The sequence below is a fragment of the Lagenorhynchus albirostris genome, chromosome 3, assembly GCF_949774975.1.
Source record: "Lagenorhynchus albirostris chromosome 3, mLagAlb1.1, whole genome shotgun sequence".
Classification (NCBI taxonomy): domain Eukaryota; kingdom Metazoa; phylum Chordata; class Mammalia; order Artiodactyla; family Delphinidae; genus Lagenorhynchus; species Lagenorhynchus albirostris.
In genome coordinates, this window is record NC_083097.1 from 29,882,168 (window position 1) to 29,895,521 (window position 13,354).

General features: G+C 39.6%; 1 protein-coding gene across 1 annotated transcript in view; it reads left to right on the forward strand.

Annotated features, from left to right (window-relative positions):
* The first annotated feature begins 8,036 nt into the window (after positions 1–8,036).
* Positions 8,037–13,354, forward strand: part of SLC1A3 (solute carrier family 1 member 3) — a 74,585-nt gene continuing 69,267 nt past the window's right edge. Inside the window, exons 1-2 of the mRNA XM_060146030.1 lie at positions 8,037–8,150; positions 9,755–10,026. Coding sequence (XP_060002013.1) covers positions 9,846–10,026 — 181 coding nt within the window. The 5' untranslated portion in view covers positions 8,037–8,150; positions 9,755–9,845. The remainder of the gene's footprint in view (positions 8,151–9,754; positions 10,027–13,354) is intronic.

A 13,354-nucleotide genomic window follows, 5' to 3' on the forward strand; every position in this document is an offset into this window, starting at 1 on the left:
TCGCTGGTAAAGTGGGAATGATGAAATTTAGTAACAGTAGGTTTGCTGTGACAAGTAAAGGAGGCAAATGTAAAGCACTTGGCACAGTGCCTGGCACATAGAAAAGATTTAATAAATGGTAGTTGTTTTATTATTATTACTATGACCATTAGCATTAAACCTCTAGCAGAGACCAAAATATTCTCACCACATGCTAATCTATTTAAATAAATTGGGAGAGAATGGACTGGAGAGGGGGTCTTGCCAGCTCTACTAAGTCCAAGAACGCCTCTATAAAGAGTAATCACTTTATAACGGTGCTGTCTTTCCAACAGAAAGACATTGAGAGTCACATATGTGATTTTAAGTTTTCTATTGGCCACATTAAAAGAAGCAAAAAAGAAAAAGGTGAAACTGTCTTTAACATAGTTTTAATATATTTTACTTAACCCAATATCTAAAATATTATCATTACAAGCGTGTAATCAATATGAATAATTATTAATGGGATACTTAACATTTTTTTGGATTAAGTTTTCAAAGTCCAATATATACTTCACACTTACAGCGCATCTCAATTTGCAGTAGCCACATTCAAGCACTCCAATACATGCGGCCAATGGCTACCATATTGGACAACAATAGCTTTATAACACTGGAGCTGAAAATATCTGTCTCATAAGTGAATCACGTCTTACCAGGCTTTCACTGTATGTTTGTCTGAAAATGATCAGGGCTGGGAGTGTGAACACCGGGTTCTGGTGCTGACTTCGACATTCACTTAGTTGACTTTGGGCAAACCATTAATTTGGCTTTGTTGCATTTCCTGCATTTATCCTAGAGCTTAACTAGGTCACAAGGACATAAAAACTATGACCCATTGCTCAGTCCAGTCCGTCTCATCACCACCCATCATCCCCTCCGCCCACCCCAGGCTTGGGCGTGAGACCTGAAAAACATACTCCCATACATCTTACCTGTGGTTGAATTTACTAAAACAAACCATGCCTCTATAAGATTTATTCACTGAAACATCACTAGCACCGTGGGGTCCTTAGAGTTTACTTTAAACCTTTTGTCTTTTCCTCTGAGATTATTCCAGATTATGAGGACGTTATTCTCAGAATCTGAGTACTTCGAGTTACCCGATCCAGTCATTTCCATATCTTGCCCTGGGAACCCATTCAGGGTCCAGATGCTGGTGGTGGGGAGAAGGGAAGGGACACCAGAGGAAGTATAAATCTAGTGGCTCTGGGCATCCCACCCGGACATTAGGCTTATCCCTGATGTGCCGTATTACCGTTTGTTTCATCATGAGATTTTATTTGAACAAAGGGTTTATCGAACGACAAAAATAATACAATTTTGAAATGAGTTTGATGTCCTTTATTCAGTGAAAACAACCCAGGGACTGGGGAAGCACAGTCCCTCACAGGAAGTGGAGCAACCGTCCCGAGGGATTTGGGGCCAGAGTGACTTTGTAGAGCGTTTGAAGAGGCCACGCTGAAAGGGGGCATGATTGGCTAGAGGTCCTTATAAGGCCGACAGGTCCTATTTTCTAGGTAAGGTAAGCTAGCTAAAGCAGAGTGGGAGGACTGGAGTTAGTGTGTTAGGTTTCCTTGACAGGCTGTCTGAGGTTTCGATTCGTGACATCGGCCCATACACGCATTAACTTTATCAGGTTAAAAAAAGTTTGAAACTTAGTTCTTGCCTCACCTTTTGTTTGGAGTCGGGGGAGTCTCCCAATATTTACCCAAGCTTCCACCACCAGACCCCAGCCTCAGTGTACTTTTCTCCAAGGCTATATTATCTCTCCTCGTTTCATCTGTTGATATTAAGAGATTTTGGTACTGGACTCATGCAACTCTGATAGAAACACCCATGTACAACTGAGGTCTAGCGACAGGAGTGAACTTGTTACCCCAAGTGAATTTTATTTCTTCAGGTGTGATCCTGTGTGAGGAGGCAGCAGGGTGAGGGAGGACGCTTGGCTTTGCCACTTCTGTGACCCAGAGGTGAGCTGCCTCACGAGGCCGGAGCCATTCCTCTGCCCAGCCAAGGAAAATGGATCGGTAGCGTTCCGGAGGTTTCTTCCTTGGTCTTTCAATTTAGAATCAAGCTATAGATGTGGCATTAGCAGAAGATGGACTTTGATTCCAGGGGATGGCACAAATCTTGAATGTACATGTTAAAGCATAAGATAACTTTATTCTGACCTTACCCCAAATTACTCTCACAGCATCCGATGACCAAAAATTATTTCAGCCTCTAAGATTGATTTGTGTGCAAGACCCAGACAGTTTGCACCATTCACCCTGTTTTCTCAACTCAAAGCTGCATTTTCTCTTGCTTAAAAAATTTGCATATTTTCTCAGTGCCTGTTTCTGACTCACAATAAACAATGCCCAGAGCTCCTGCCAAAAAAATGTCCAAATGCGAAATAGTTGCTATAATAGTCGTTTTTGTGATGGCAACTTTGAGCTGTGCGCTTTTAAATTATAATTACTTTTTTTCCTTACAAAAGAGGTGTATCTGTCTTGATTGCTGTAATTATGATTCTATACCAGCAAACACTTATAAAAGATTCATGTCATCGCTGTGCTTCATAAAACCCGTGCCCTTCAGTAAGCTTCCTCTGGTGACTGTTTATATGTTTGTGTTTAATTTGTGGCAGAGGAATCTAATGAGAAGCCATTAATCACTGAGTGCATATAAAAATTTGTGACACTAACTAAATATATCGAAGTGGATGGGGCAAGCCTATTATTGGCATGACATGATTTAGAATCATAGACGGTTGAAAGAGAAAGCGACTTGAGCAAAATAAGGTAGCCTAACCTCATTTTACAGACGACATTCAAATTTGGGAGAGGAGGAACTTGTGGTTTAGTGATTGAAAACACGATGGGGGCAGGAATGGGGGGACCTAAGTTCTAAACCTGGACCTAGTACTAAGGAATCCTGGCACAAGCTGACATGACTTCCTCATTCATCCTTGTTTTGGGACTTCCCTGGTGGTCCAGTCGTTGACACTCCATGCTTCCACTGCAGTGGGGCGCAGGTTCAATCCCTGGTCGGGGAACTAAGATCCCACATGCCGCGCAGCCAAAAAAACAAAACAAAACACATCTTTGTTCTCAAGGATGATGGGTGGAATCCATGGATTGATGAGGGGGAACCCTGAGGGAGAGAAGAGGGGGACACTGAGATAGCTTCTGACCGCCACCTCCCACCCGTTCCATTAGAGCAGCTCCACTTGGATCTCTTTTATATTGTAATGATTGAAAAAGGAATCCATTAGTTTTTCTCCCCTTTTTTAAGTTTGATGTTTACTGATGTCCTTTCTCCAAGTTTTAGGATTGGAGATGGACTGATACAATTTCTCATATTTGTGGCTGTGATGTGTCCATTTATTCATGCAGCAACTCTTACTTAACCAAGCAACCTTCTACTGGTGACTGGGTATGCACTAGTTATAAAGATAGGCTCTGCTCTCAAAGGGCCCACAGTCTAGAAAGAGAGAGTTACAGAACAGGGTGGTAATCACTCTGGAAATTTAAACCCAGGAAGTCTTGGGAGCACATAGGAAGGGCAATCAACGCTGTCAGGGATTGGAGGAGGAGAGGGAACAGGAGAAGTTTAGGGTTGACTTTCCAGAAGAAATAACAGATGGTAGGCCTTCCCTTTAATATTCTTTACTCTTTTTTCTCTTTGTCTTAATAAAAGCTACTGGAGACCCTTTTGGAAAAAGATGAGAAACCAAATTTCCGTGAACTGTTAGGAACTCTTGTCACTCACTGACTGTAATGCTGGGCAAATTGCTCAATCCCTTGGAACTCCATGTCAACATCTGGATATACAGGGCTAGTGATAATAGCATGTTCCTCAAAGCACTGTCACAAAGATCAAATTAGTTCGTGTGTGTAAAAGTATTTATGAAAATATAAAGTCCTATAAAAATGTCGACCATCATTGTTGCTCACACTGTGCCAAAACCTTTCATTCCCACTAACCTACCTGATCTTTCCCAGCTACACTAAGATTCTGGTCCTGCGGAGGTTTGGCTCGTTTTGAAGAACTGGGAAAAGAGCCATTTCACAACATGAGTCATAATTAATAGCAATAACACTTGTGAAATATTCATTAAAAAGCAGACCCTCTTTAGTTTTAGTATGAAGAAAATGTGTTACATTGCTTTAAACCGCCATTATGTCCAACTCTTAGCTAACTTGGGATAAAACGGTTGGTATAATTTCTCACCACCTGCAGATCTATTGAGGGGGGTCCTGTTATTCTTCTTACCTATTATGTTGGAGTTCCCTAGGCCTCTACCCTTACTCAGACCACTTCTTAAACCCATTCAGAGGTCACAACATTAGAATGTGCTAGAGGAACACACCGGGAACTAAAACAAGTGAAGTGGGTGGGTCAGGTGACCTGGAGAGGAAGCACCTCTAGTGGAGGTGGTCTCAACTCAATGCCAGCCTATTCCTTGGGGCTCAATACCATGAGGTTGTCTGTACTCTTCAATAGAATCTTTTTTTTTTTTTTTAATGTGAGCGTGAACTACCCCCGTTTGTAAATGCTCCTCTGCCCCTTTGGCTTCCTAACTAAAGTCTTGTTCTCTCAAAGGGTTTGCCTCAACCTAAAACTAAAATCACTCCAGTGCTTAAATCCTGTGGCTCCCTCTTGCCTAGGAATAGAGTTCAAGGTTTTTCATTTGCTGTTTTGGGTCCTCTGTACGTACAAGGCTGAGCCAGGAACAGGTCCTCCAAGGATCTCTGAGTCCTCGTAGGGAGACCTGGTAAATAGGCTCCAGCACAGAGTTCCCATAACTTTCTGTGGGGCCCCCCTACTTCCCACTGTGCAATAACTACAGATGTGTCTGTGGACCCCTAGAGAAAAGGGGCTGGTATTTGGAGCTCAGGACTTGCTCAAGGTTTGTTGAACGAGTGAGTAGGATAAAGGTTAATTATAGTTCACCTCTATAGTTGGGTTTTTCAGGCTTCACATAGGTTTAAGATAAACCCAAATCATTAAAAACCTAACCAGAATTCACCATCAATTTTTTGTTGTTTTGCTTTTTTACATTCAAACCTAAGAAGGAAATATTTAAGACAAAATGAAAGACCAACTACCACAAGTACTACGTCTACTCCTGCTACCTCTAGTGCTTCCCCTGGGGTTAAATCAAGTCCCCTTCATTGTCTTAACATTCTACAATTTCCAAATTGTAGAAGGAAAATTGACATTCCTTATGGTGATTCTAAAATGTAAACTATTTGAACAAGGAAGGAAAAAAATCTCCCATGAAATTACAAATAAAAGTGGAAAATATTCAATAAAGGTTAAAAGGATTTCTAATCATATTCTTCCTCAAATTCCAGAATTCCCTTATCTTGACTGCTGAAATGTGATTGTTCTGTACTATGTTACGACACTTACTTGTTAATCATGATCCCTCATACTTGAAACTAATGGAGTTCAAGGATAGGTTGGATTTGGTTGTTTCCTGTTATGGTGACATTCCCCAACCCCCCAAATGAATTTACCTACAGCATACTTTATAATAGCATTTTCAAAGAAAATTCTTGGAAAATTTTTTAAAAGGAGCAGCTTTTGCCACATCTTTTTTTTTTTTTTTAAACTCTGAAATACCAAAATTAATGTGATTTCCTAGCTCTGTGTCTCCTACCCAGAGTAGCTTTAAATGAAATACATATAGAGACATATAGAGACATGTTCATAATTTCTTGCTGTTTCACTTATTTAGTATTTCTAAGAAGGAAAAAATGTTTGAATGCTCAAGGGTCTTATTTATAAAATAGAGGAAAAGGAAGAAATACGTGTTGAGTAAACCCAAGTTGTCCTGAGGGCATTATTGCTATAGCTTTCCAAAAGAGAAAGTGGTACTTAAAAGAAGTAGTTCCCAATATGTCCCCCAGACTAAAACCTTGTAATTCAGATGAACTCTGAACTGAAACTCTTTGCATCTCTTTTTCTCATTGGGTTTTTATTACAGTCAACAAAACTTTCAGTGGTGAATTATTTCTCTTCTCCGGGGTTCACCAGACTCCCATAATGTCTGTGCAAACTAAAATAATGAAGTGGTTTTTAACCAAGCTTTGGGGATTAGAAAAAAGGAAAAAAGAAGGGGCACTAGGGCCTTCTCATCTCTATGCTAACCAAAGTGTGGTTTTTCTAGTGCTTTTTCTTGCCTATAAAAAAAACAGAATTAAAAACGAAAATGCCACCTGACTTGAAACTCTATTGAAAATCATATAAAGATTTCTCTTTTAAGTTCTCTTGAAATACAGGTCACTTCCACAAGAAATGTGAACAAATTAGTCTTAAACCCATGGCTCGGAGAGGACTTAGTGTAGTAAATAAATGCTTTAAAATGTAGTCATGGCATTGAGAAATGACATGTGCTCCATGTACCTAGGCCAGAAGCGCGAACATAAAAATAAGTGATTTTGTTTTAACACAGAAGGTTGCAAAGTGTTTTGTTTAATACGCTTATATTATGTCATTCATTCATAGGAGTTGAATTTAATGTTAACTATGTATCAGGTATAAGACCCATTCTTGCCCTCAAAGAACTTACAATTTAGTTGAGAAGCCAAAATTTAACAGGATTTTTTAAAAGAAAGGAACAGTAGGAGACAGTGGAACTATGTGTTAAACTATGTGATATGGATGCGAAGTGACCTAGGAGCTAAGAGGAAGAGAAAGATTGCTGAGGGGTGGGACTGGCAGAGGTAGATATTCTCAATAATCTCTTAATATGATGCAAGTTTAAAACTTGTTATAATTGCTGCTAATTTATAATTTTAGCATTTACATGATTCACCGTTGCTTTCCAACTAGGAGCTGATCAAAAGAGTATATACATGCAACAGTTGAAGCTTGGCAGGAGACATACCTTTAGAATCTCCCTGGATTTGCTAATAAGGGAAAAAGACATACTTTCTTGTTGGAAAACAGACACAAGAATTAAGCAGATTTTGCATGGGGAATATGAGATTTAATAAACAGGAATACAGAACTCTGTAATTTTTGGTATGAGTTTTGTTTCTGTTGAACATTTTTCTTCATACTAAACAAGTTCTAAGTTTTGGAGTTGAGTCAGGCTCAAAAAATTTTTTTTTAATTTTTAAAAATCGACTTCACAATCTATTTCCTTCTTAAGAAAGGTGGACTACAAGTGCAAGTTATATTCTCAAGGCAATGAGAATTTTCTAGTTCCTAAAAATGATGGGGCAGGAGGGGGTGTGGGGGACATTTAGCCTCCTTTAAAATTGAGGCATCTGTCTGCACAGCAACTTATCTTTTGAAATTACCAAACTTCAAGTGTGCATTTATACCCTTGGTCTTAAAATGCTTTTCACTTGAGTAGTTTAGCAAAGATCCTGGCATCTTTGTGCTTCTTACCTTTTTGAATCTTTGCAACACAGACGGTGAGCTAAATTAGATTTGCTATAATAGAGTTTAAACTGCTAAAATAGAGGCATGTTTCAGCTTGTGTTTTGAGTAAGTTTAGGCAAGGTTAGAGAATTATAGTAAGTTTTTTTTTTCTCTATACTTGATTGCGTTCCGGGTCTTCCCAAGAAATGTCAGTTATTTCCCCAATTCTAAAAAGAGGGACTCTTTCATAACAGTTGTACAACCAGGCAAAAGAGCACACTCTCGTGTTTCCTTAAGGGGAGGAAACCTGCCATTATGTGAGATAATTAACTTTAGCCTCAGAAAAGTCTTCTTTGAAACGTTCTAATCAAGACTTCAAGCTTTCTGAGTGTTGTGTGCGCTTTATTCTTCAATTCTTCCTGGTCCCGGTTTTGCATTTCTAATGAAAGTGAACTGACAAAGCTGGAAAAGTGGTCTAAGGAGCAAAACAAAGCCAGCAAGCATGCTTCTGGTGCGCCAAGATTAATCAATATTCCAGAAACCTCGGCTTTCCCCCCTCCTTCCCTGTGGTGTTTTCATTTTTCCCCACTCCCCCTTTCCCGGGCACAGACTCCGCCCCTTTTCTTAAGTTGCCCTGATAGTAATTTGCAGTTTCAGAGCACATGCACGCCTTGCTCGCTGCGTTTTGTTGCTCCGCTGTACCTGCTGGGGATTCACCTTGTCATTGCCTGGGGTATCTTCCACCCGTTACAAAATCAGAAAAGGTAAGTCTGACGTCCTGTATTCCTGCTGGGCTACATTTCTCGTTCCATTTCTCTGCCAGTGTATTTTGTTTCCCGAGCAGAGGAGTAGCGAGAGTAAAAGCTAGCCATTTTGGTAGATAAAGTCCATGTTAGTAATTTAATGCATTGAGCGTGTGGTGTCTATTTACGCCGTGTCCTCTCTTAATCTGGAGTTGAGTCATTCAGGGTGGATGGGGGGCAGATTGTGGTTCGAGCTCTAGAAAAGAATCAAGGCTGAGCTGGTCTGTTTTAAAGTGACTGGTAAAGGGAATCAGAGATTAGTAGGAGAGAAAAAAATTTGGTCTCTCGCGTCTCCTCTTCTTCACTTCTCCCTAAACTTTTAATCTGCTGTGAAGTCTTGAGCGAGCTGTACGTCTTATTATCACTGACCCCAGCCTGCAATTTTATTTAAAAGTCAAAACTGTTAAGACTAGTCTTTTTTTCCGCACCTGGATTTGCCAAAAGCTTCCGAGGAGTCTCTTGCTTTCTAGCTACCTCCTACACGGACGCACACACTGGCTTTTCGCGTTGCCAGATACACACGTCCACAGGCACGACTTGATTTTTTACTTGGATTTATCATGGGAAAGGTTACGGATTAGAAATCTTGTAAAACAGCAGGAGGAATCCCTTGATCTTTCAAAACAGCTGATTTCCACCAAGGAGAGATTTACTTAGATATATTTGAATAACCTAGGAGCACTTTAAAGAAACTAGAACCACACGCTGTAACGTTTGGAATGAAAATTGAATTAATCTCCTCATCTATTCTAGAAATCCTAAATTTTAAAATACTGAGAAGTGGGTGATAGTTTCCTCAGAAGACGCCAGCATGTTTGCCACAAAGACAAATGCTACTTTGTACTTCTACTTGGGACCAAAATGAAGATGAATTATGATTTCAGATAATTTATAAACGTGCCCAGTGCACTTAGCTTATTTTATGAAAAAAAAGAAAAAGTTACCACGTGAAAGGGTCAAATGTATTTCCCAGGGCCTGTGGGTACTTGTGTTCTTTTCATAAGCATATTTACTAGTTGATATTATCGTGGGTTTTTTCTTAATGCATAAAGTAGTTACTTTATTATATATAACAGCAACCTCTGACTGTGAAATCTCAGTATCTTAATTCATTTCATTGACCTGGTTATGCCTTTGCCATGTATACAACATGAGCCATTAAGTATAATTACTGAGCGTTTCCTGTGCGTTTAATTCAATTGGACATTTATTGAGGGCGAACATTGTGCAAAGTACTTGGCTAGGTTCTGGGGGGTCGGGTGGGGGTAACGGTGCTCAGTCACACCCAGCTCCGATGAACCCTTTTATAGCTTTACTGGAGAGGGAAGGACAAATGTTTAAAAATGTAACACAAGTACCTGCTCCTATATTCTGGATTTATGCACATGTCTCACACGTGGTCCAGGAAATATGTACATTCTAGCCTTGAGATCTGGCATTGCCACTCTCCAGCCCTTGATTCCTACTGAGATTATGCAGTTTGCCAACAGCTTCCCCTGGTGTCGGGCAGCCCTGATTTCTCACCCCTGGAGGCTGTAATTCTTGTCTCTTTCTCTCTCGTCTAGTTGTGTTCTTGAACACCAAAGAGGACTGGCTTTCTGGGGCTGATTCCGTGACATTGAAGTTCAAAGAAGAGACACTCTGCGGAAGTAAAACATGACTAAAAGCAATGGAGAAGAGGCCAGGATGGGAGGCAGGATGGAGAGATTCCAGCAAGGGGTCCGTAAACGCACACTCTTGGCCAAGAAGAAAGTGCAGAACATCACAAAGGAAGATGTTAAAAGTTACCTGTTTCGGAATGCTTTTGTGCTGCTTACTGTCACTGCAGTCATTGTGGGTAAGTCATTTGATAACAAGCAAAAAAAAAAAACACAACTAGATCTTGTTTCTCGGGGGCATCTGACTGCCTGGGAATATTATCAGATGAACTGATTGTAGGTATTCAAAAGGATAGCCCAGGCTTTCCTCTGAATTTGAAGATTCTTTTTTTCCTTTAAATGACAGTCTGTTGGCACATTTGTAGCAACATGTGGTAAAACACGTGGGAATCTGAAAGAATCTCATTAGGCATTATGCAAATCAATTGATTGTGTGAAGAAGGGAAATAAATCAAATGTTTCTCCATCTCATGTAAGGATAAAAGAGGATAATTTAATCTTAAGACCTGAGCAGTTAAGTAACAATAGAAACAAGCAAGTGCTCTAGATTTGGCCAAGATGTGATCATTATGCAATGTCACTTTCACTTAAAACTAATGTACACTATTGGTATACCCAGAATGAGACACAGGTCCCTAACAGTAATTATATTCTAACTGGTGCTGACTTGCAGCTGAATATCAACACAGACATAGAGGCCGAATCTTTTCTGTTTGTACACGGTCTCGTCCAGTGACTGGGAAAGGTAAATTAGGGGAAATGTAAACACAGATCCCTCATTCATTGCCTCTAAGTGTCTGCCATAAATAGATAAACCTTTTTTGAAACATTTCAGTCTCTTACTAATTTGGCATTGTTGACAGCAATCTGTACAAATAAAACATTATTGTTTTGTTTGATTTATTGGTATCTGAAATTATCGTTCATTATAATTAGCAATTATATCTGCTACTTGTAGGTAGCATTAATCTTCCTTTAAAATATAGCTGAAAAACCTACTTACTCAGAATTTTTGAACCAATATAGAAATCCTTAGGCTGGTAAACAGATAAGCCAATGTCATGCTGTAAAAAACGCTATAACTTAAATTTCTACTAATCTGCCACCAAAAGAAGGCTTTAATCTCTACCTTGGAGTTTGCCAAGATCACCATCAAATATAAGAGGTAATGACAATAAAAACCAAGAAAATTCTGTAGCATGTAAATGTAATTATAACTTTATCTCCAAAAATAGGATTCTTAGATTGCAGACAAATAAGAATATAGCAGAAGAGTAGTTTGTCACAAGACTTTAGATATATTCCATTTCAACATCTTTGGCTCCTTTTAGTAATTGTTGGTGATTAATGACTCTTCAATTAATTCCAGAGATGTTCAAAAAGAAAGTTTCCTGATTGACTCAGAGAAGTAATGGCTTCCTTTAGGTCTCCAGGTTTGAATATCTTCCCAGAAGAAGTATTTCAGTGCTGTATCATTGTCTTGGAAGTTGATATAAAATACAGTATTCTCATCTCGGTTTTTTTCTTTGAATTACAGTCGTTGTCAAGCCAAGTAATAGCTGTGTAATAATAATTGTGAGCGATTAGACAGCACTATTCCAGCTACTTCCTAGGTGTTTTGCTTATATTAGCTCACTTAATCCTTAAACAACCTTATGAAGGCAGTGGGTAGGTATGATTACTCTGATCCTCATTTCATAGTTAAGGAGACTGAGCACGGAAAGATCAAGCAACTTGCCCAAAGTCACGCAGCTAGTAAATGCTAGAGGTGAAAGTCAAACTCAGGCTGTCTAGTGCCAGAGGCCATTCTCTTAACCACTCTGCCATCCCAGCTCAGTGCTCTCCTGACTAGCTGACATCTTGTGAGAGTTGCCAGGAAGAGAAATGCTGCCATGTCTTGGTAGAGGCCAATTACCAAGCAATGCTACATGCATTCACATAGCTTTGTCATTTTGCTACATGATTTACTCAGTTAAACTCAGCAGAAAACGTATAATTCTCCTACAAATGATTAAGCTGCATTCCTCTTTCATTTAACAAATACCCATTTATTTTGCGACCCTATACGTATAATAATAGAGCTCAGTGATACTGGAGTATGTTTGGAAAAGATGCAGAAACATTGATTCAAAATGGTGTTCTAAACACAAGAGTTCCATTTCTGGGACAGAAATGTTTCAGGTGAAGAACACAGAAATGGAAAGTGATAAAACCTGAACATGGAAATCAGATCAATGGGGAAGGAAGTTCTTAAGTGATTACAAAGAAATAACATCTCTGATAGAAGGAAGATAGTGGCAGGATTTAAGAGTCCATTTTCTCTATGAGTTCTGGGATCATTTCCTAGCCCAAAGAGGACTTTCCCTAAGATTTGTGAGAATTGTGATGAGTTGGCTGAGCTGGGGTAGATAACTTGGCAGGATGCCCTCAGGGTTGGCTTTACTAATGGAAACTGAGGAGGTAGAAGTAACAAGAAGAAGGCACTAACAAAGAAACAAATAAAGAGGTCTCATTGACAGTCAGACCACTGAGTCTACACCAAAGACTTGGAATCGCAACTTAGTAGCAAACAGATTTAGGAGAGAAGGAAGAAGCCTTCAGCTATCTCTTGGTGCCTCTTCCACTGAGGGCCCAGTGAAGACAAAGGCTCATTTAGCTTGCCACTGGGTACCATGTCTACATCAACCCTAAAAGAAATGATAGGAAAAGGACATGTCTGGGACATCAACTCTCAAATTTATTTGCTGCAGCACAAGGAAAAACTGGAAAGATGCTAGGAAGGAAGAAGAAAAGAGTTATTTTCTCCAAAGATGAAATGACAAGAAAGAACTATCGCTATTACTTGATTTTCTTTTTTAATTTTTATTTATTTATTTTAAAATTTATTTATTTATTTAGGCTGCATCGGGTCTTAGTTGTGGCATGCATGATCTTCGTTGTGGTGCATGGGCTTCTTTTTAGTTGTGGCGTGTGGGCTCTAGAGCACGCAGGCTTAGTTGCCCTGCGGCCTGTGGGATCTTAGTTCCCCGACCAGGGATCAAACCGATGTCCCCTGCACTGAAAGGTGAAATCTTAACCACTGGACCGCCAAGGAAGTCCCAATTACTTCGTTTTCAAATTCTTAGGTTTTAATCACTTTTACTAAAAAAGACTGGGAAAATCTACATAGTGGGGTGAATTTTTTGTTCAGTCTGTTTTCTTTCATCTTTTTGAAATAAAATAAATATGCATTTCGTGTGTGGAAATAGAAGCTAGAAATACAGAGGAGGAGTAGAGACATGTTGAATCCATATATTCAAAAAAAGTAGGGAATTGTAGATATTTCACTACCAATCCCTCTACAAACACAGGCATAGAACCACATGTGCAATGTGATGTCATTTCTATGCAATGACATTTCTAATGTCATTTCTAAGCCATGTCAAAGTCTGAAAGTGCCAGGCTGCAAAGCCCATGTAACGGGAGCAGGCTAGCAACTTGAAAGAAGGCAGTGGTAAGTGCTAAGTC